General features: G+C 41.4%; 1 protein-coding gene across 3 annotated transcripts in view; it reads left to right on the top strand.

Annotated features, from left to right (window-relative positions):
• The window catches only part of skic3 (SKI3 subunit of superkiller complex), a 117,044-nt gene that overhangs the window by 71,572 nt on the left and 25,375 nt on the right, over positions 1-20,097 (top strand). For all 3 annotated transcript variants that reach the window (XM_067982859.1, XM_067982857.1, XM_067982858.1), the window contains 6 exons: positions 5,042-5,263; positions 9,250-9,322; positions 11,902-11,955; positions 12,130-12,241; positions 17,707-17,835; positions 18,317-18,441. In XM_067982859.1, the coding sequence (XP_067838960.1) occupies positions 5,042-5,263; positions 9,250-9,322; positions 11,902-11,955; positions 12,130-12,241; positions 17,707-17,835; positions 18,317-18,441 (715 nt within the window). The remainder of the gene's footprint in view (positions 1-5,041; positions 5,264-9,249; positions 9,323-11,901; positions 11,956-12,129; positions 12,242-17,706; positions 17,836-18,316; positions 18,442-20,097) is intronic.

Raw genomic sequence — 20,097 nt, 5'->3', positions numbered from 1 at the left:
TACTTCCTTCCAGTCTGAAAAACAACTGTTCACCGCTACTCTGCTTTCTGTCCCTTAGCCAATTTTGTATCCACGCTGCAACTATCCCTTTTAATCTCGTAGACTTTTTAGCAAAATTGAAGCCTATTATGTGCTACTTTATCAAATGCCTTTTGGAAGTCCATATACACATCAACCCGCATCTTGATTGATGAGTTTACCCTCATCAATCCTTTCCGTTGCTTCATCAAAGAACTCAATCAAATTAGTCAAACACGATTTTCCTTTAACAAATCCATTCCGACTTTCATTTATTAGCCTATACTTTTCCAAGTGCCAATTAATTTTGTCCTGGATGATGGGCCTTTAACAACCATATCTTCCTTTGTGCCAGTTTTGACCCCAGCCACTGGGGCCATAACTGGATCTATATTTCCAATGACTACTGGAAAGTGTGCATTGAATTTGTGGAAGTCAGATGAGAACATGATTGAGCTCGGCTATTACACAGCCCAGTTGATTAAGGTACTGAAAGTATGTTGGTATTTATGTAACAATTTCCCTAGCATGAGCTACCATGCTCAAGAGAGGAGGGAAAAAAATTGAGATATAAAGGTTGGAAAATATGTGGACTTAACCGATAAAGCAACCTAAATGTGTTCATTAACTTTTTCTTATTTCTGCTTATGTTGTTCAAAGAAAAGTAGGGCAGCTAAATAAAAGTAGTGTTAAATTATTGGAAAGCACAAGATAAATGCAATGAAGGTTATGAGCAAATTGGCTCCAGCTCAACCATTTCTCCTGGAACATATTAAACTATTTCTGTGGACTTATCTAGCTTTTATTTCACAAGATAAATATCAAATTCTCATAAGACTTTTGTAAAATGAATTGGAATTTATTTTTCTTTTGAATTTTTGTGCTCATCAAATCAAATTAACATTAGTGCTGGAGAAATGAAGCATTTTCCAGTTTCTGGCATCCCGCATCAACATTAAACACTAAAACAGTGTTCCAGTTCTGACGAAAGGTCATCGACTTGAAATGTTAACTCTCTTTCTCGCTCCACAGATGCTGCCTCACCTGCTGAGTATTTCTAGCATTTTCTGTTTTTATTTCAATATTAAACACGATTAGGTCAAATACAGGTCAGCCAACTGTAGAGTAAATTTCCTCTACCCAATGAACTTCAGTTTCAACCTCAGAAGAGCACTCCTAACTGCACGATTATTACATTTCATTAACCATTTATGCTTGTATTCTTTGAATGGGATTAACAGTTTTTTAATATGGGCCCCTGCCTACTTGATATAGTGTAAAACCTTTGCATAGTTTTGGCATAATTCAAACTCGAGTTCCACATGTGTAAAGGATGTCCGCTCCAGGACATAATCTAGGCTGACACTTAAGTACATCAGTCCTCAGTTCTGCAGTGAAGGATCTGCCGGCCTTTGGATAGGATAACAAAAAAATGTGCCGTCTGCCTGTTCAAATGGTTGAAGCAGATGCTAAAGTCTTTTGGCACTATTCAAAGAACAGGGAATTACTCCAGTCTCTTGGTCAACATTCATCCCATAACCAACATTACCAAAATCAGATTAAATGGTAATTCCATCTCACTGCTGTTTGTGGGTCCCTGTTTTGTTACAAATGGCTGTAACATTTGCTTATATAATGACAGTGACTGCGCTTGAAAAACAATTCATTCTATATAAATGCAGCTGCAGGACATTCTGAAGGGGGAGGGTGAACAGCTACAGGTCGTGGTCCATATCGGTACCAATGACATCGGTTTAAAAAAAGGGATGAAGGCCTGCAAGCAGAATATAGGGAGTTAGGAAGTAAATTTAAAAAGCAGGACCTCTAAGGTAGTAATCTCAGGATTAGTCCCAGTGCCACATGCAAGCGAGAGCAGAAATAGGAGGATAGACCAGACGAATGCATGGCTGGAGAGATGGTGTACGAGGGAGGGGTTTAAATTCCTGAGGCATTGGGACCGATTCTGGGAAAGGCTGGACCTGTACAAGCTGGACGGGTTGTACCCAAGCAGAACCGGGACCAATATCCTCACTGGGGCATTTGCTAGTTGTGTTGGGGAGGGTTTAAACTAGTATGGCAGGGGGATGGGAACCAAAGGGCAGGTACAGATAGGACAAATTCAGACCAGGAAACGGGAAGTAGAAAAGCAATTAGTGACGTAGTTAGCGACTCAAAGGCAAAAGAAGCAAAGGTTAAATAGTATTCAGCACAGGAATTTGACGGGGTTAAAGGGTATATACTTCAGTGCAAGGAATATCACAAACAAAGCAGATGAGCTAAGGGCACAGATAGACACATGGCAGCATGATATCATTGCTATAACGGAAACCTGGCTTAAAGAGGGGGATAATTGGCAGCTCAATATCCCTGGATGTAGAGTTTTCAGGCAGGATAGAGTTTTAAAAAAAAAGAGGCGGGTAGCATTATTGGTTAACGAATCAAATACAGTTGAGAAGGGATGATATGCTAAATAGATCATCAATCGAGGCCATATGGGTTGAGCTAAGAAATAAAAAAGGGGCAGTCACACTACTAGGAGTGTACTATAGACCCCTGAATAGCAAAAGGGAGATAGAAGAACAAATATGTAGGCAAATTTCTGAGTGCAAAAATAAGAGGGTAGTAATAGTAGGGGACTTCAACTACCCTAACATCAACTGGGATTCAAACAGTGTGAGGGGCACAGAGGGTGCAAAATTCTTGATCGGTGTCCAGGAGAACTTTTTTAGCCAGTATGTGACAAGCCCAACAAGAGGTGATGCAATTCTAGATTTAGTCCTGGGAAATGAAGATGGGCAAGTGGGTGAAGTGACAGTTGGTGACCATATTGGGGATGGTGACCACATTTCAGTTAATTTTAGCATTCTTATGGAAAAGGACAGAGTTAAATCAGGAGTAAATGTTCGAAATGGGGGGATGGCAAATTTTACAGAACTAAGCGGTGATTTGGCAGAAGTGGACTGGACACAACTACTTGGAGAAACCAGTGGGAGGCACTAAAAAGTGAAATTCCATAGGTACAATGCAGACACGTCCCCTCAAAGAAAAAGGGTGGCACTGCCAAATTTAGAGCCTCCTGGTTGTCTAGAAGTATACGGGGCAAGATAAAGCAGAAAAAGAAAGCTTATGACTGTCACAGAAAACTAAATACTGCAGAAAGCAGAGAGGAGTATAGAAAGTACAGGGATGACGTAAAAAAGGAAATAAGGAAAGCAAAGGAAGGGCATGAAAAAATATTAGCTAGTAAGATTAAAGAAAACCCAAAGATGTTTTATCAGTACATTAAGAACAAGAGGATAGCTAAGGAAAAGGTGGGACCTATCCGGGATGATAAGGGTAACTTGTGTGTAGAAGCAGAGGATGTGGGTAGGGTTTTAAATGTATATTTTGTCTCTGTATTCACAAAGGAAAGGGATGATCCGGACATAGTAGTTAAAGAGGAGAGATGTGAAATATTGGATAAGGTAAACATTACGAGAAAGGAAGTACTGGAGGGAGTGGAATCCTTGAAAGTTGATAAGTCACCAGGAACGGATGGATTGTTTCTTAGGCTATTGAAGGAAGCCAGAGAGGAAATAGCGGATGCTCTGAGGATCATTTTCCAATCCTCACTAGATACAGGGGAGGTATCAGAGGACTGGAAGACTGCAAACGTAGTACCATTGTTTAAAAAGGGTACGAGGGAAAGGCCGAACAACTATAGGCTGGTCAGTCTTACCTCGGTGGTGGGCAAACTATTAGTTTATCCTATCTCTCAGTCTTGATTCTGTCACTTGGAAAGGCATGGTTTAATCAGGGATAGTCAGCATGGATTTGTTCAGGGAAGGTCATGCCTTACAAAGCTGATTGAATTCTTTGAGGAAGTGACCAGGAGGATTGATGAGGGTAGTGCAGTGGATGTTGTCTATATGGATTTTAGTAAGGCATTTGACAAGGTCCCACATGGCAGACTGGTCGGAAAGGTAAAAGCCCATGGGATATAGGGAAATGTGGCGAATTGGATCCAAAATTGGCTCAGTAACAGGAAACAAAGGGTAAAAGTCGATGGATGTCTTTGCGAATGGAAACCCGCTTCCAGTGGTGTTCCACAGGGCTCAGTGTTGAGTCCCTTGCTGTTTGTGGTATATATTAATGATTGGAACTTGAATGTAGGGGGCATGATTGGCAAATTTGCAGACAACACAAAAATTGGCCATGTAGTTAATAGTGAGGAAGATAGCTGTAGACTCCAAGGAGTTAGGGAGGGCAAACAGTAAAAGGGAATACGCAGTAAACGGGAATATATTGAGAGGGGTGGAGGATGTGAGAGACCTTGGAGTGCATGTGCACAGGTCCCTGAAGGTGGCAGTACAGGTAGATAAGATTGTGAAGAAGGCATATGGAATGATCCCCGTTATTAGCCAAGGTATAGCATACAAAAGCAGGGATGTAATGAGGGGAACTGCATTAAACACTGGTAAGGCCACAGCTGTAGTATTGTGCGCAGTTCTGGTCACCACACTACAGGAAGGACGTATTGCTCTGGAGAGAGTGCAGAGAAGATTTACAAGAATGTTGCCAGGGCTTGAAAATTGCAGCCAAGAGGAGAGATTGGATAGGCTGGGGTTGTTTTCCTTGGAGCAGAGGAGGCTGAGGGGTGACTTGATTGAGGTGTACAAAATTATGAGGGGCCCAGATAGAGTAGACAGGAAGTACCATTTCCCCTAGCGGAGAGCTCAAGAACTAGAGGACATAGATTTAAGCTGATTGGCAGAAGGATTAGAGAGGACATGAGGAAAAACTTTTTTTTACCCAGAGGGTGGTGGGTGTATGGAATTCGCTGCCCGAATTGGTAGAGGACCCTCAACTCTTTTTTTGAAAAAAAAGTACCTGGACCTGCACCTAAAGTGCTGTAAGCTGCAGGGCTACGGACCGGGTGCTGGAAGGTGGGATTAGGATGTGTTAGATCGGTAGATGTTGAATGCTGGCATCTTATAATAGCATAAACTACAAAGTTAATTTTGTTCTGCTTTTATTTTAACAGCTCCATGCTGAAGGAGCCCAGTATAGAAAGTCTGCAGGCTTTGTGTGCTTTGGGCCTGTCGAAGAAGGATACCACCCTCACTACAGCAGCACTTAATGAACTGTTCAAACACTGGGGTAAAACCAGTTCAACTTATGAAACCTGCCTTCTTTCTTCAGGGATGTTTTCTCTGCAAGGTAACAGTGTGGCTGTACAGAGACAGGCAGCCAAGGCTGTTCATAGGTAAGAAAAACTCATACTTTAATATACAGTCTAGAATTCTGCCATTACTTACAAGAAATCAGATAATTTGACCTAAGAGTAGACTCTGTATATGATGATCTTCATCTCCCTTTAATTTATATCCCAACCACAGAATAATTACCTTATATACCCCCACGTGCAGTTTTGATTATTCCATAGTGATATTACGGTAGATCTTTCCTTCTTAACTTCAACACTACTTTTAACTCTCAGCGTTGTTTTCTATTTTTGAAATTTTTATGGCCAGATTTTGCTGTAACAGGGCATCTAACGGCATCTGCCGTTAGTTAGACTTGCCCTTGCACTTTTGAGTTTTTAAATTTTTTGGGTGGCAAGTTGCTGAAAGTGGAAGCTGATAATGGCGCAACGAGGGAAATAGGGCATCTGGGACCTGAGTGAACAGGGCATGCAACTGTGTCCTTAAATAATCAGATTGAAGGATTGTGAAATAAACAACGCAAGGACTGAGAAGGAAGTGTAAATTAGAGTGGGCGAATTCAATGTCAAATCAGGTACAGAAAGAGAATAAAGGATAAATAGAAATAGGAGCAGGAGTAGGACAAACGGCCCCTCAAGCCTGCTCCACCATTCAACAAGGTCATGGTTGATCTTCGACCTCAACTGCACTTTCCCGCCCAATCCCCATATCCCTTGATTTCTCTGGAGTCCAAAAATCTGTATCTCAGCCTTGACTATACTCAACGACTCAGCATCCACACCCCCTGGGGTAGAGAATTACAAAGATTCACAACCCTCTGAGTGAAGAAATTCCTCCTCATCTCAGTCTTGAATAGCCAACCCCTTATCCTGAGACTATTGCCCCCTAGTTCTAGACTCTCCAGCCAGGGGAAACAAGCCCTCAGCATCTACCCTGTCAAGCCCCCTCAGAATCTTATACGTTTCAATGAGATCACTTCTCATTCTTCTAAACTGCAGAGAATATAAGCCCATTCTACTCAATCTCTCATCATGGAACAACCCTCTCATCCCAGGAATCAATCTAGTGAACCTTCTTTGCACCACCTATATATCCTTCGTTAGATGAGGAGACCAAAACTGTGCACAGTACTCCAGGTGTGGTCTCACCAAAGTCCTGTACAATTGTAGCAAGACTTCCTTACTCTTGTACTCCAAACCCCTTGCATTAAAGGCCAACATGCCATTTGCCTTCCTAATTGCTTGCTCTATCTGCATGCTAACTTTCTGTGTTTCTTGTACGAGGACACCCAAATCTCTCTGAATACCAACATTTAATAGTTCCTCACCATTTAAAAAATATTCTGTTTTTCTATTCTTCCTACCAAAGTGAATAACCTCACATTTCCCCACATTATACTCCATCTGCCACCTTCTTGCCCACTCACCTAATCTGTCTATATCCCTTTGCAGATTCTTTGTGTCCTCTTTACAGCTAACTTTCCCATCTAGCTTTGTATCGTCAGCAAACTTGGATACATTACACTCGGTCGCTTCATCTAAGTCGTTAGTATAGATTGTAAATAGCTGAGGCCTAAGCACTGATCCTTGCGGCACCCCACTAGTTGCAGCCTGCCAACTTGAAAATGACACATTTATCCCTACTCTGTTTTCTGTCCGTTAACCAATCCTCTATCCATACTAATATATTACCCCAACCCCATGAGCCTTTATCTTGCGTTATAACATTTTATGTGGCACCTTATCGAATGCCTTTTGGAAATCCAAATAAAATACATCCACTGGTTCCGATTTATCTACCCTGCTATTTACATCCTCAAAAAAACTCTAATAAATTTGTTAAACATGATTTCCCTTTCATACAACCATGTTGACTCTGCCAATAAGTGCCATGTTATCACTTCCTTAATACTGGATTCCAGCATTTTCCCGACGACTGTTGTCTGGCTAACTGGCCTGTAGTTCCCTGTTTTCTCTCCCCTTTCTTTCTTGAATAGTGGTGTTACATTTGCTACCTTCCATTCCGCTGGGACTGTTCTAGAATCTGGGGAATTTTAGAAGATCACAACAAATGCATCCACTATCTCTGTAACCACCTCTTTTAGAATCCTAGGATGTAAGCCATCAGGTCCAGGGGATTGGAAAGATTGAATTAAGAGAGAGAGGAAAAAAAGAGACAGAAAGGAAAAGTTTTTTAAAAAATTAAAATTTGACATTTTTAAAATCTGAGACTCCTCACTTGTAGTGATTAATTTTCAGTGCCAGAGAGGTTGAATGGCAGTAATTAACACTTATCACGTCGTTAAAAGGGTACTTAGACTTGAAATGACAAGACTTAACTTTCTGTAGTGAGTTTAGTTCATATCTGACGCGCAAATTCAGAAAATTCACGCCTCTCAATGCATTTCAATGGTGAGGCAGACAGCGAGATGCCATTTTTGCGAAGCAACGGCGGACTGTTGCAACTCAGACAGCAACTTTTGGATATTGGCATTTAAACACGCATCTGCTCCTCGCCTGAAGTTGCTTGACCATTTGTGCATAAATAACGGCAAACGCCATTAGCCTCAGCATTATTTTGAGAGCAAAATCTGGCCCAATGTGTTAGGATACAGTGTAATTAAAAGGCTGCAATTTAATTTGAATTCAAGTAGTGTTCAGAACTATTTCAAATTTGCCGTTGCAGCTTAACAATTGAAACATTTGATTTAAATTACATTTATTACTCCTAATCACTCATAATTGCATTTGTATTTGGTACTCATTGTAAGTAGCATTGATAGAAAGTTGAAGTTTTCTTTATGATCCATTTTGGAAGAATTTATAGAAGATATAAATCAGCAATCAGTAGCTTAAATTAAAAGCCGTGACTGACCATATAAATCATCATCAATACAGGCTTGAATGAATTACGACAGATGTGGCTTATTTTATGTAAAACATTGGTCCAGGCCTGTGTTACTAATGTGTTTGACTTAGTTAAACTCCTTTAAAAAGAAACTATTAGTTCTGACAAGATGTAGTAGTGTGGATTCAGTGAAAGACTGCAGAGATGCATCATGATGTGGAGTTGTCCAAAATAATAATGGTTTAAAATATTCAAAATTTGAATCCTAAAAATTGAAACAAGACTTATGTAAAGAATAGGGTGATTTACAAAAATGAATCAATTTTAAAGACACACAAAGAATTTGAGTAAAATTATGTTATATTAGAAAGCCAGCCATACAGACTCATTAGCTTAAATTTTACAGTTTAGTCACAAATGACTAGAAATGAGTGCAACGCTCACCTGAAGCTTAGTGTGTTGACTGCATGCAGTTTTACTTGGTGAGCTTAGCTTATTATCGTAATTATTTACAATTCCATCCTTTGCCAAAGCTGAAAGCGTAGAGGCATAAGGATGGGAAAAATGAAATGAAAGGAAACTAATGTGGAGGCATGAAATGGAGTCTGCAGGCAAGTGATGGAGCAGCCCAACACATGACCATCTGTTCGATAGCTGTTGAATTGGAAGTGGTGCTGCATGAGTTATGAGGAGTGTGTCTCCATTTGCCAGATCAGCACAATCTCCATTGGTCAGCATTACAGAATGGTTGGAAGGAGGTGGAAACAGGTGTGAGACTCCAGCTGATCATGGTTATCAATAGAAGTGCCAGCCCTATGCTTCATGTCCTTGCAGCAGATGGGACAGCTCTACATCTGGTCTTTGCTGACCTGGAACCTTTGAAGACTGTTGCCTGCAGTCATTAACAGATATTGCCTGTGGCATCTTGGTTGGTGTAATATAAATTCTATAATCTTGAAATAAATTCTCCATGTATGCTTTATTTCACCCATTTCTTGTTGCTATGACAAGTGGTCTCAATTTTGAAATGTTTGGACTCTGTAAAATATTTGGGGGACTCTGGGTGCTACTTACAGATCTCAGTATCATGTCTAAACTCTTTTTCCAAATGTGTATATGTAGGTTAATTGGGAAAAAAAATGATAACTTTATTACAAATTTTTAAACCGTTCTCCCCCAGCAATCCAGCTGACCCTGCCCTTTGGACATTATTATCCAGACTTGTTCCTCAACATACTCCCCAAAAGGCAGAAGTAAGTATTTTTGTTTAAAATCCTGTTGCCAGAGAACATATGTTTTTTCTAATCCTTTACTAGCAGCAGAATTTCTTGTTTTTATGTGTCTCATTAGGCTGCTTGTAATGAGAAAGATTGCATACTTCAGGTTAAATTATTTGAGAGTCAAAAGGAATGTTAAGATTGTTGCTGCCTAGAAAAGTTGATGGTAACATCAGTAGGAAGGCGCAGAAGAATTAAATTTGAATGGGCAGGGACTGATGTAATTTACTCGTACAGAGATTGGAATGCTCTCATGATGTGCACTAGTTGCCAACTTTTACCGTAGAGGAAGCACATGTAAAGGACAAGATATGACATTTTCCAGTCCAGAGTCCACTCGTGGAGCAGCGCAAGACGTGCTCGCGCTTCTTCTTCCAAAAGCTGCACAGAGAGACCTCTGTGATCAGCAGCCTGAAAGAGGAGGATGGCTCGCTGACGTCCTCGCAGGCTGACATACTGAGGATCAGCAAATCCTTTTATGCCGGGCTGTACGACGCGAATCCCACAGGCAGCACAACCTCCCAGTCCTTCCTGTCCTCTATTACAGAAGTCTTAAAGGACAGCAAGCGGGAGAGCATTGATCGACCACTGATCTTGGACAAGCTGATAAAGGCCGTCCAGTCCTTCAAGAAGGGTAGAACTCCCGGAAGCGACGGCCCCAGTATGCAAACACTGTAGGACGGGATAGGCCCAGACCTACTAGAAGTGTACGGGGGTATGCTTCTGGCAGGCAGCTTGACTGAGTCCATGATGAAAGGCGTCATCACCCTCATCTACAAGTGGAAGAGGGAGAGGGAAGAAATCTAAAATTGGCGACCCATTTCCTTGCTAAATGTCGATTACAAGATTCTGAAAAAAGCCATCGCCAACAGGCTCAAGTCTGCTCTGGAGCGGGTGATCCACCCGGATCAGACCTGCGCTGTACCCGGCAGGAAGATCTCTGATAGCCTTGCGCTGCGCAGGGATACAATTGCATACGTGCAGGACAGGGGGGGTGAACACCTGCCTCATCAGCCTGGACCAGGAGAAGGCCCTTGACAGAATGTCCACACGTACATGATGGACGTGCTCTCCAAAATAGGTTTTGGGGAGGAAATCTGCGATTGGATCTGACTGCTCTACGCGGACATCCATAGCGCAGTCCTAATCAATGGGTGGGAGTCAGAGCTTTCCAATCAGATCTGGATTCAGGCAGGGCTGTCCACGGTCTTGTTCGTATGTTTTATCGAGCCGTTTGTCACATCCACCTGGAAGGACACAGGTATCGGTGTTGACGATCCCAGACAGCAGAGGCTGTCAGGTTAAAGCCTCCCTGTACATGGATGACATGACCATCTTCTGCTCCAACCAGCAGTCAGTCCACACACTGATGGGCATCTGCGACTGTTTCGAGCTGGCCTTGGGGGCCAGAGTGAGCCAAAATAAAAGCAAGGCCATGTTCTTTGGCAGGTGGGAGGCCCGGTCCCTTGTCCCATTCACCGTCAGGTCCGACTACCTGAAGGTGCTGGGGATCTGGTTCGGTGGGCCCCTGGCCTGCACAAAAAACTGGGAGGAGCGGATCGCCAAGGCCAAACAAAAGCTTGGTATGTGGGTGGGGCAATCCCTATCCATAACCAGCAGGAACCTGGTGATAAGGTGTGAGGTACTCATGGTGTGCTCTACATGGCTAGGACCTGGCCCATTCCCCACAACTCCGCCGTCAGTTACCCGAGCTATCTTCCACTTTGTCTGGAGGTCCAAGGTAGAATGTGTCCGCAGGGCCACCATGTACAAGACCCCAGATGAAGGGGGGAACAGCGTCCCCAACGCCGCTCTGATCCTGATGACCACCTTTGTGTGTGGCTGCCTCAGGATATGTGTAGAGCCCCAGTACGCAAACACCAAGTGACACTACATGCTGGATTTCTACTTGTCCAACACACTGAGAAGGCTGGGTCTGTCCACGCTGGCCGGGCAGGCACAGGCTTTCCCGTCCAGCTGGACCGTTTCTCTTCTCCTCCCCCACCTGACCCAGGTGGAGAAGTTCTTGAGGAACTCCTTCAACCACAAGGCTGTCAGACAGTGGCCGACACGAAACTTTCTCAGAATCCCTCGATCATTTTCTTCCCCAACTAGACGGTCGTTGCCATTTGGCAGAACGTCTCATCGCCAGAACTGACCAACAAGAACTAGATTTTCCCCTTTCCCAATAAGCAACTCACCACATCCGTAAATTAAGGAAGATGCCTTCCAGGCATCTTTCCAGGCATCGCAAGAACAGTGACCCATTCCAAACACCAACCTCCATGACCACAGTCAGAAATACCTCCTGCTCTAAAGCATGTAACACTATCATAACAGCGTATAAGCTGCAGCAATATACTTTGTATTAAGATATGTTCCTGCAAATACTTTGTAAACAAAATGTAAAAATGGTGCCATGAATATGTTAACCTATGTAAAACTCACAGGGGAAAGTTATTTAAATTGAACTAAGAACTTTAGTATTATGTAGTTTTAGTTTTGTATAGTGATAAGATCAGAAACAGTACTCCAACAAATCTTTCTCTTTGTAGGGTGGGGCAGTGGCTGGCAATATTGCACAGATTCTAAGTTTTCATCATACAAAGGTAAATTCAAACAGAAGACATATTTATGCTGCTACTTGTGTTTATTCTTCAGACTAAAATCACTAATTGCAACTCACAATTTGCCAAAAAACTTACTTTTTTAAAAAAAACAGCTTAACAGGGAACATTCGTGGTTTTGGAATTTTGTGCCTTGAATTTGCTTTTCTCTTCTAGAATGCTCTTTTGTTCAGTGCTGTCAATCAGTTGGCAGCAGATAAACATGCAGCAGAAGATAAAAAGAATAATGCATTAAAGACGATCCAAAAGGCAGTCCATCTGTATCCAGGTAAGAATGCCAGTCTGTGTTTCAAATAAAAGCAAAAGATGCTTCTTTCCCCACAATGTGTGTTAAAAATTCTTAGGTCACCAAAGCAGTGAATTTCCATTACGTCGAAGACATTTTGACAGTAGAACAGCATGTTCTATATAATATATTTCTCTCTGTCCACCATTTTTTTTCTCTTGCTAGCAACAGGTATTCTTTTATATATGAAGTCAGTCATGTCACCCTTCATCTGGCTTCATGAGCTACTTGATATGCCACTTGCTGGCTGTGTTTGCTGTCAAAGCACAGCATGGGCTCTTGCTCTGGCTTCATTTTTACTGAAGGTTCAATGAGACTCTCTCCATTATACGAAGGCAATTTTGCAAAAACAAATCTTCAAACATTAAAGTTAGGAGCCTCAAGGTAAATTGGAGACAAAATTGGCACTGATCTACCAAGATTACCAGGCTCAGAGAGAACCTGATAAACCCTCCGATAGTCTAGTCCACTAGGTGTTCCAATGAATCCACATCCTTGGTCCTGTTATCTGTACTGATTTTACCTGAGTATTGGTTATTTGTCCATTTGACACTGAAGACCTTGACCATGAACTCAGTATTAAGCATGGTGTCACACTGGTTATCTAAAGATTTCTAGTGCTGATTGATGAGCAAGAAGGGTTGGAATTGAGTCAGCTGAGGCAATAGGTCACTGTATCTGCCAATGTCATTTGATTTCAATCTATCAATGCTGCTGTTTGGTGTCACAGAATTACATAGAAATTACAACATGGAATCAGGGCGTTCAGCATAGCTAGCCTGTGTTGGTGTTTATCCTCTGCATGAGCGGCAGTCCTAAACCCATTTGCCTGTCCTATTCCTGGAACCTAGTTTTCTTCAACCACCTATCTAACCAAAATACTAACATGGTCTTTGCTTCAGTCACTATCACTGACAGTGCATTCCATAGCCTTATAACCTTCTGTATACTTAAAAAAAAAAAGAAGTTTTTCCTGCTCTCTGCCCTAAATCACTTGCATTAAATCTTGTATCTTATATCTGTGTCCCTTCATTCAAGACTTCCCAATCATTGGAAACAGTGAACTCTGTTCCATCCCTTCATAATTTTATACTCCTCTATCAAAGCACCCTGTAACTTGCTCTGTTCTAATGAAAGCAGCCCCAATTTTTGAAATCTTTCTTCATATTTCTATAGCCTCATACCAAGCAGCACCCTAGTGAATCTGCGCTGTACCCTCTCTAGTCCCTCAGAATTCTCCCTATATACAATTAGCTTCTTTCTATTAGCCTTATCCACTTGTGCTGCTTTTAACGTCTTGTGACCCTGAAGCCACCAAATCCCACTGCTCTTCCACTTCACCCAGCCTCCTCCCAATTATTATTTCCTTTTTAAAAAAAAAATGTACTGCCTCACATTTACTATTCCATGTGTCACTTTTTTGCCCATTGATGTGTCTTCTCTACAGGATATATTCCATCCTTCATGAATATTGTCACTGCTCCTTTCTTATCTCTTCTGTCCTTCCTAAAAATGTTATAACTCAATATATTTTATTTTCCACTTCTGCCCAGTTTGCAGCCAACTTTCTGTTAGTGTTCTTAAATCTCTATCTTCCTGTGATATAATTGTTCAAATTCCCCCAGTTTATTTCCCACACTCTCTAAGCATTGCAATACACCTTTTTCTTTGTGTTTAATGCTACACCTTTTCTTTTGATTTTTGTCCCAAGCTAACAGCTCATTTCTTTTATCTTAGTCTTCCCCCTGTTTATCACTCAGCAATTTGATCTTCCTTTTCTATTCCCCTTATTCCTTCTGCACACTATCCTTTTTGCTAAATTATTTTTAATTGTATGTTTACCTCTACTCTCTGCTTTAATTCCTCTGCCCCTTTCCTATTTATCTATTTTGCTAGTTCGTTAGCTTCCTTCTTGTTCAAATGTAGCCCACCATGCGGAATAGCTCCCATCTTCCACTAAACTGGTGCCAATGCCCCATAAAACAAAAGTCCTCTTTTGACAACACCCCTTTAGCCAAATGTTGAGCTTCCTAATCTTCCTCTCCCCTATTCCAGCATGTGGCTGGGGGAGTAATCTGGAAATTATCACCCTTGAAGTCTTGCTTTTAAACCTGCTTCCTCATCTCTCAAACTCCTTTTGAAGGACTTCAGGCCTTTCCTTTCCTATACTGTTGGCTCCCTTGTAGACCATGATAATTGGCAACTCTCCCTCCCCTTCCATAATAATTTCCAGTTTTTCCAAAATGCCCGTTACCCCACCCCTGGGAAGCAGAAAAACATCTGGAACACTCAGTTGAGACTGCAAAATAGTGACCATCCCTATCGAATATCCTAATACTGCTACCTTCCTGACTGAATTGCTAGGAAGCCAGTGCTTCAAACTTGTAAAGGGCATTTACTCTGGATGTTCCAGCTCTAGCCTGTCCCTCCTCACTTTTCCTGACTTGTAAAGGGAAAGTGAGGAGGGACAAGTTAGAGCTGTCCTTGTCTACCAATGCTAGCACCCTATCTGTCAGCAGGGTGACTACCCTCTGCAACAGTTGCTCCAGAAACCTCTCTCCCTCCCTGATGTTTCAGATTGTCTCCAACTTTCTCTCAAGTTCTGAGATCTTGAGCTCAACTAATCTCAGTTGGAGACACTTCCCACAGATGTTTGTCTGAGTTAACATCTGCTACTCAAAGCTTTCACATCTTGCAGGATTCTTGCTATAAATAGTAAACTTATGGTTAACAACAACAATAACTTGCATTTACATAGCACCTTTAACGTAGTAAAATGTCCCAAGGTGCTGCACAGCAGTGTTATCAAACAAAATTTGACACTGATCCACATAAGGAAAGGTGACCAAAAGCTTGGTCAAAGAGGTAGGTTTTAAGGGGTGTCTTAAAGGAGGTGAAGAGGTTTAGGGAAGTTTTAAGTTTATATTCTCCATCCCCTAAATTTTAATTAAACTACTCTGCTGCAAGTTCCCATTTTAGAAGTACTGTTTTCACTCTGTTCCTACCTCACTCCATGGTGTGCTCTCTGCTCAAACTGATGTGTTCTTACGATTGCCTCTCTTGTTACATTCCTACCAAATTAGGTAACAAACCAGTCCAACTACACAGTAAAATGCTGGAGAGAGAAAAGCAGAGTTATGTTTGAGGTCGATCACCATCCATCAGAAACAGACGAAAGGTTATGGACCTGAAACATTAACTTTGCCTTCCTCTCTCCACAAATGCTGCCTGTCCTGCTGAGCGTTTCCAGCATTTTCTGTTTTAATTTCAGATTTCCAGCATCTGCAGTATTTTGTTTTACACAGATTAATTAGCATCTCGCCAGTGACAAATGATCACTAGCTACTTGTGAACTGGCATTTCACTATCAGTTGCACAAATTTAAATTTAAAGTTCAGTTGAAGAAAAGAGAAAAACAGAAGAGGGGATTTTAACCTCCACCAGCCCAAACCGAGCGGAGGTAGTTAAAATAAGGGCAACAATAAAATAAGGGCAACAAGCTACCTTCCCTCGGGATTGGATTTTAATCTGCTGTTTTCTGCAGGACACCTGACGGAAGGCAGCAGAGTCCTGCTTTAAATATTCAGATCGGGCAACGACTAATTTTAGCCCGAGGCTGTGTGAGCAAGCAGTGGTGTCCTCCCTGCCATGAGCTGCATTGAGTTCTTATAAGTTGATTTAAATTTTTTAAGGCTTCCTTGTGTGCTCCCTACTTTCCCCCGACTGCAATTGCTTGACGATCCCCATAGTCAACCTGCTTTAGTGCTGGGAACCGCTCCCGCAGGTCCCCGGAGGTAGCCTCCTGCCACCCGAAATCCTGACCCTGCACGCCAGTCAGGTGGTGGGGTTGGCCGAGAGACCGACAAGCTACATGTTAATGAGGCCTGGCAGTTAAAGTCGGCCGGGACTCTCTCTGATGCCAGAGTTCAGGTCCATCATTTGCCTCAGACCTCTGTCACCGATCCCACCTTGAGTTAAAATTGATCCCAAGAAGTTATGAATTACTTGCCCCTACTCACCACTGAATTTCCACTCTAGCCAAATTCTGATTTTGGGAAGTACTGTTTTCATTCTCTTCCTACCTCCCTCTGTGGTTTGCTCTCTGCTTGACTGCTCTGCTCAAGCAATCATCCTCAGTGCATTGGGATACAAGAGCTTCATCTCTACTTTGTGGTGTTTTGTATATCATGTCTACAAAGGTTCTGAGCTCCATTTTTGTCATCCCATTCCTCAGGCTTCTATTTGTTGCATTTGTCACTGCTCAACACTGGCAAAAGGGTACTCTTTTAGCTCTGCTGGCACTATCCCAGTCACAACAAGCATTATGTTGTAAGTTTCAGATTATAGGAAATGTGGCTCTGATTACAGCAACTGCCCTTTGCTGTGTACGGAAATAAAGTAAGTTGGGAAAAAGTCCGAATTGTAGCAGACGTTGTGGATGTTCATATCATTACCAATGTTTATAAATCTGTGGATGTTTATTTTCTCGCCCCACCCAAAGTGCAATTTACCTGATATGGCCTGAACCCACCTGGATTTCTGGGTTTAGGCCATTAGTGTAGGCTTGGCATTCCCCATGTAAAGGCCAATCCATTGGCGGGGCCTTGTGCCCGGAAATGGAGTGGAAATCCAATCGCAGTTGCAGGCCTGAAAGGCAAGGCAGCACTAATGGCTGCCTGCTTCAGGGCCTTCTGGCTGCTGTAAAAAAAAAACAGGCCCAAGGATGGTATCCAATACCTGTAAACAAAAGTTGCTTACCTTTTTTCCAGACTCCATCTTCTTGCTGACCCTTTCGAGATTTAATTGTTTCAATTATTACAAGTGTAAAGAAGATTATAACTAACCAAGAAATTAATTTAAATATATTTTTCATTACAAACCACAAATGCAAACAATACACCTTTTTAAACCTTGAATTATAGTTTGTATTTTCAAAATCCGAAAATGACCATGACTCTAAATCAGGCTGTTCACATTCATTGTTGTGCTTAATTTCCTTAATGTTCCTGCTTTGCACAGCTGTATTAATGTCCTTGGTCATTAAATGGTTGCTTAACAGCTTGAAAGGCACAAAATAAACATTATTGCAGATAAATCCAGGTTGGCCAAATTTCTGCCAATAAGGCTTAATGCCATTCGATTGAACAAACTCACCAATTGGAAAACTGACATAATAAGGATTCTGTTCATTGCTGTTAAAACAAAAAAAATGTCTTGATTAACATTCTGGTTTCTAAAAACAGATAACATCCCCTTTTGTTGCCTTTATCTTAATTTTAATTTTACATTTAATAACCTCAGTATTTCCATTTTTTTAAGAACTCAAAACAGCCAGACTTCTGCTAAACTATATGTTGTAGCTTGAAAAAATAATGAATGCTGTTGCCTAGTATTTGCTGAGACTTTAGTAGTGTTTTTTATTTACTGGATTGGGTTTTATTTTGCAGATGATCCTGCTGTGTGGGCTAGTTTAATGGCAGCCTGTCACATAGAAAAAACATTATCACATTTAAAAGATACAAAACCAAAGCAAACTGCATTGGAGGAGCTGTTTGTTACAACAATCACAGCAAAAGGTAAGTGGTGCATTTTACAACTTTAATTTAAATGGTCTGTTGCCTATAAAGGTTTATCTGTGTTCTTTCATTTCATTGCTGCACGTACTCTGAGCTGAGCTTCAAATCCAACCCATCACAAAGATTGCTTACTTCTACCTCCATGGCTAGCTCTGCCCTTACCCCACCCTCACTGTTGCTGAAACCATTATTCATACTTTCATGACCTTAATTAAGATTTGACTTCTCGTCAGGCTCCCTAGCTGCACTTTACACTGCATGTTTACTGACTAAATATTTCAGTTGTCTTCTACAGTAGCCGGTTATATCTGGCATGTGTGCTATTGCTTAGTTCCCTGCTAAAATGAAGGACATATTCAGAACACCCTCATTTTAATGGGCAGTTCATTCTTCGTTTTTATGTAGCTCCTAATGGAGCCTTTTTGAGGACGAAGACCTCTCTTTGGTGTATAATTTTAATATTTTTATTGTTATTTTGTAGTAGAAACAGAGAAGACCATACCAGTTCTCTATCTTCGGTCCCTAGAAAATTGGTCCCTCCAACAGGCTGCAACTGGACTAAAAGAAATGGGCAGGCACTCTCAAGCTGAAGCCTTCTGCACTAAAGTACTGTATGATTCAAACAACAGCTTTGACATATATAATAGTTTAATTTATTGCTGTGCAGGGTGGTGGCTGTATTAATAACCATCAGGCCAAAATATTCTAATATATTTCATTAAAGTTTTTTTAAAACTTTTATATCATGCCCCATTGGTCTTGCGGGTAGATGCCCTGCTGATGTATAAAAGGACTGCCATGTTTTGATTCCTACTTTTTGCTAAGTTATCTAATCTTGTCCAGGTCAACAGTTGAGCCGCTACCATTGACCTCAGCAGCTCCGAGTTAGAGGGGAAAAATCAGCTAGGGCTGCTGCTCTGGATGGCTAGCCTGCTGGAATGTGTGAATGTGGGGTGAGGATATGATTGGCCTTAGCTGAGATTTCCCCCTCCTGCCCCCCCCCCCCCCCCCCCAGCATGCTTAATTAGACTATAACACTCGCTGTCTATTCTCATGTAGAATGGCCGATGTGGTGAGCTGCCAATGCACCGAGAACTATACTCCAGCACCAGTCAGTGCCTTCAGAAGAGATGGGGAGAAAATTGAGGGAAAAAATGACTCTTTTTCTTTTCAACTCTCAAAAAACTGATGTGTGGATAATAGAAAATCACTGGTTTAAAAATTGAGCCAAAACAGCACAGCTGTTGCTGTAGAAATGTTTGCCTTCAAGAATCTTAAAAATATTTAATAATGGAAATAACTGTACTCTATTGTCAGGTCTGTCAACTTGACTGCAGTTATCTGGGAAACCATTTTATTCAGTCATTACTGCCACCACGGCTGTTTTTTTAAAAAAAAATAAAGTGAGGGGAACAATTATTAAAAACAAATTAAATAACCTGTACAGCAATGTGCACGGCATCCAAAGCAAAACGGGGGAACTGGAGGCAATAATTCATAGCGAGGAGCCAGATGTAGTAGGGATAACTGAAACATGGCTACATAAAGAACAGGACTGGCCATTAAATATTGCCGGATAGATATTTAGAAAGGGAAGGAAGAAGTGGGGGGGGGGAGTAACGGTACTAATTAGAGACAACATAATGGCAATAGAAAAAAGGGACATAAGTAATATTAAGATAGAAACAGAATCCGTTTGGATTGAGACAAAGGATAAGAAGGGATTGATCACATTAACAGGCATATTCTACAGACCACCTAATAGTAGAAAGAAAGTAGAGGAAGAAATATATAGGCAAATCTATGAAATGAGTAAAAAAACATTAAATATTAATCATGGGAGATGTCAACCACCCCCAAATAAACTGACAAGAAAAGATAGAGAAAGGGGAATGGAGTTTTTACAGTGTGTACAGGGCTTCTTTCTTACCCAGCATGTGAGAAACCCAACGAGAGGAATCACTGCTGGATCTAGTGATAGGAAATGAACCAGAGCAGATAAAGAGAAGTAAGCGTAGGGGATCATCTAGGCAATAGCGATCATAACATAATAAGGTTTAAAATAATTATTGAGAAAGACATAAGTACGACAAAGACCAAAGTAATAGGTTGGAAAAAAGCTAATTTTGAGGGGATGAGAATGTAACTGGAAAAAATGTTAAGTCAAAGGGATGGAACAGCAGTGGGTAATATTTAACACTGTGATCAATAAAATTCAGGAGAAATTTATTCCTCTTCAAAAAAAAACAAGAACGAACTAGC

The sequence above is a fragment of the Heptranchias perlo genome, chromosome 4 (genome assembly GCF_035084215.1).
Source record: "Heptranchias perlo isolate sHepPer1 chromosome 4, sHepPer1.hap1, whole genome shotgun sequence".
NCBI classification, from domain to species: Eukaryota; Metazoa; Chordata; class Chondrichthyes; order Hexanchiformes; family Hexanchidae; genus Heptranchias; species Heptranchias perlo.
Note: the sequence above shows the minus strand (reverse complement) of the source record. Positions and strands in the feature narration are given on the sequence as shown.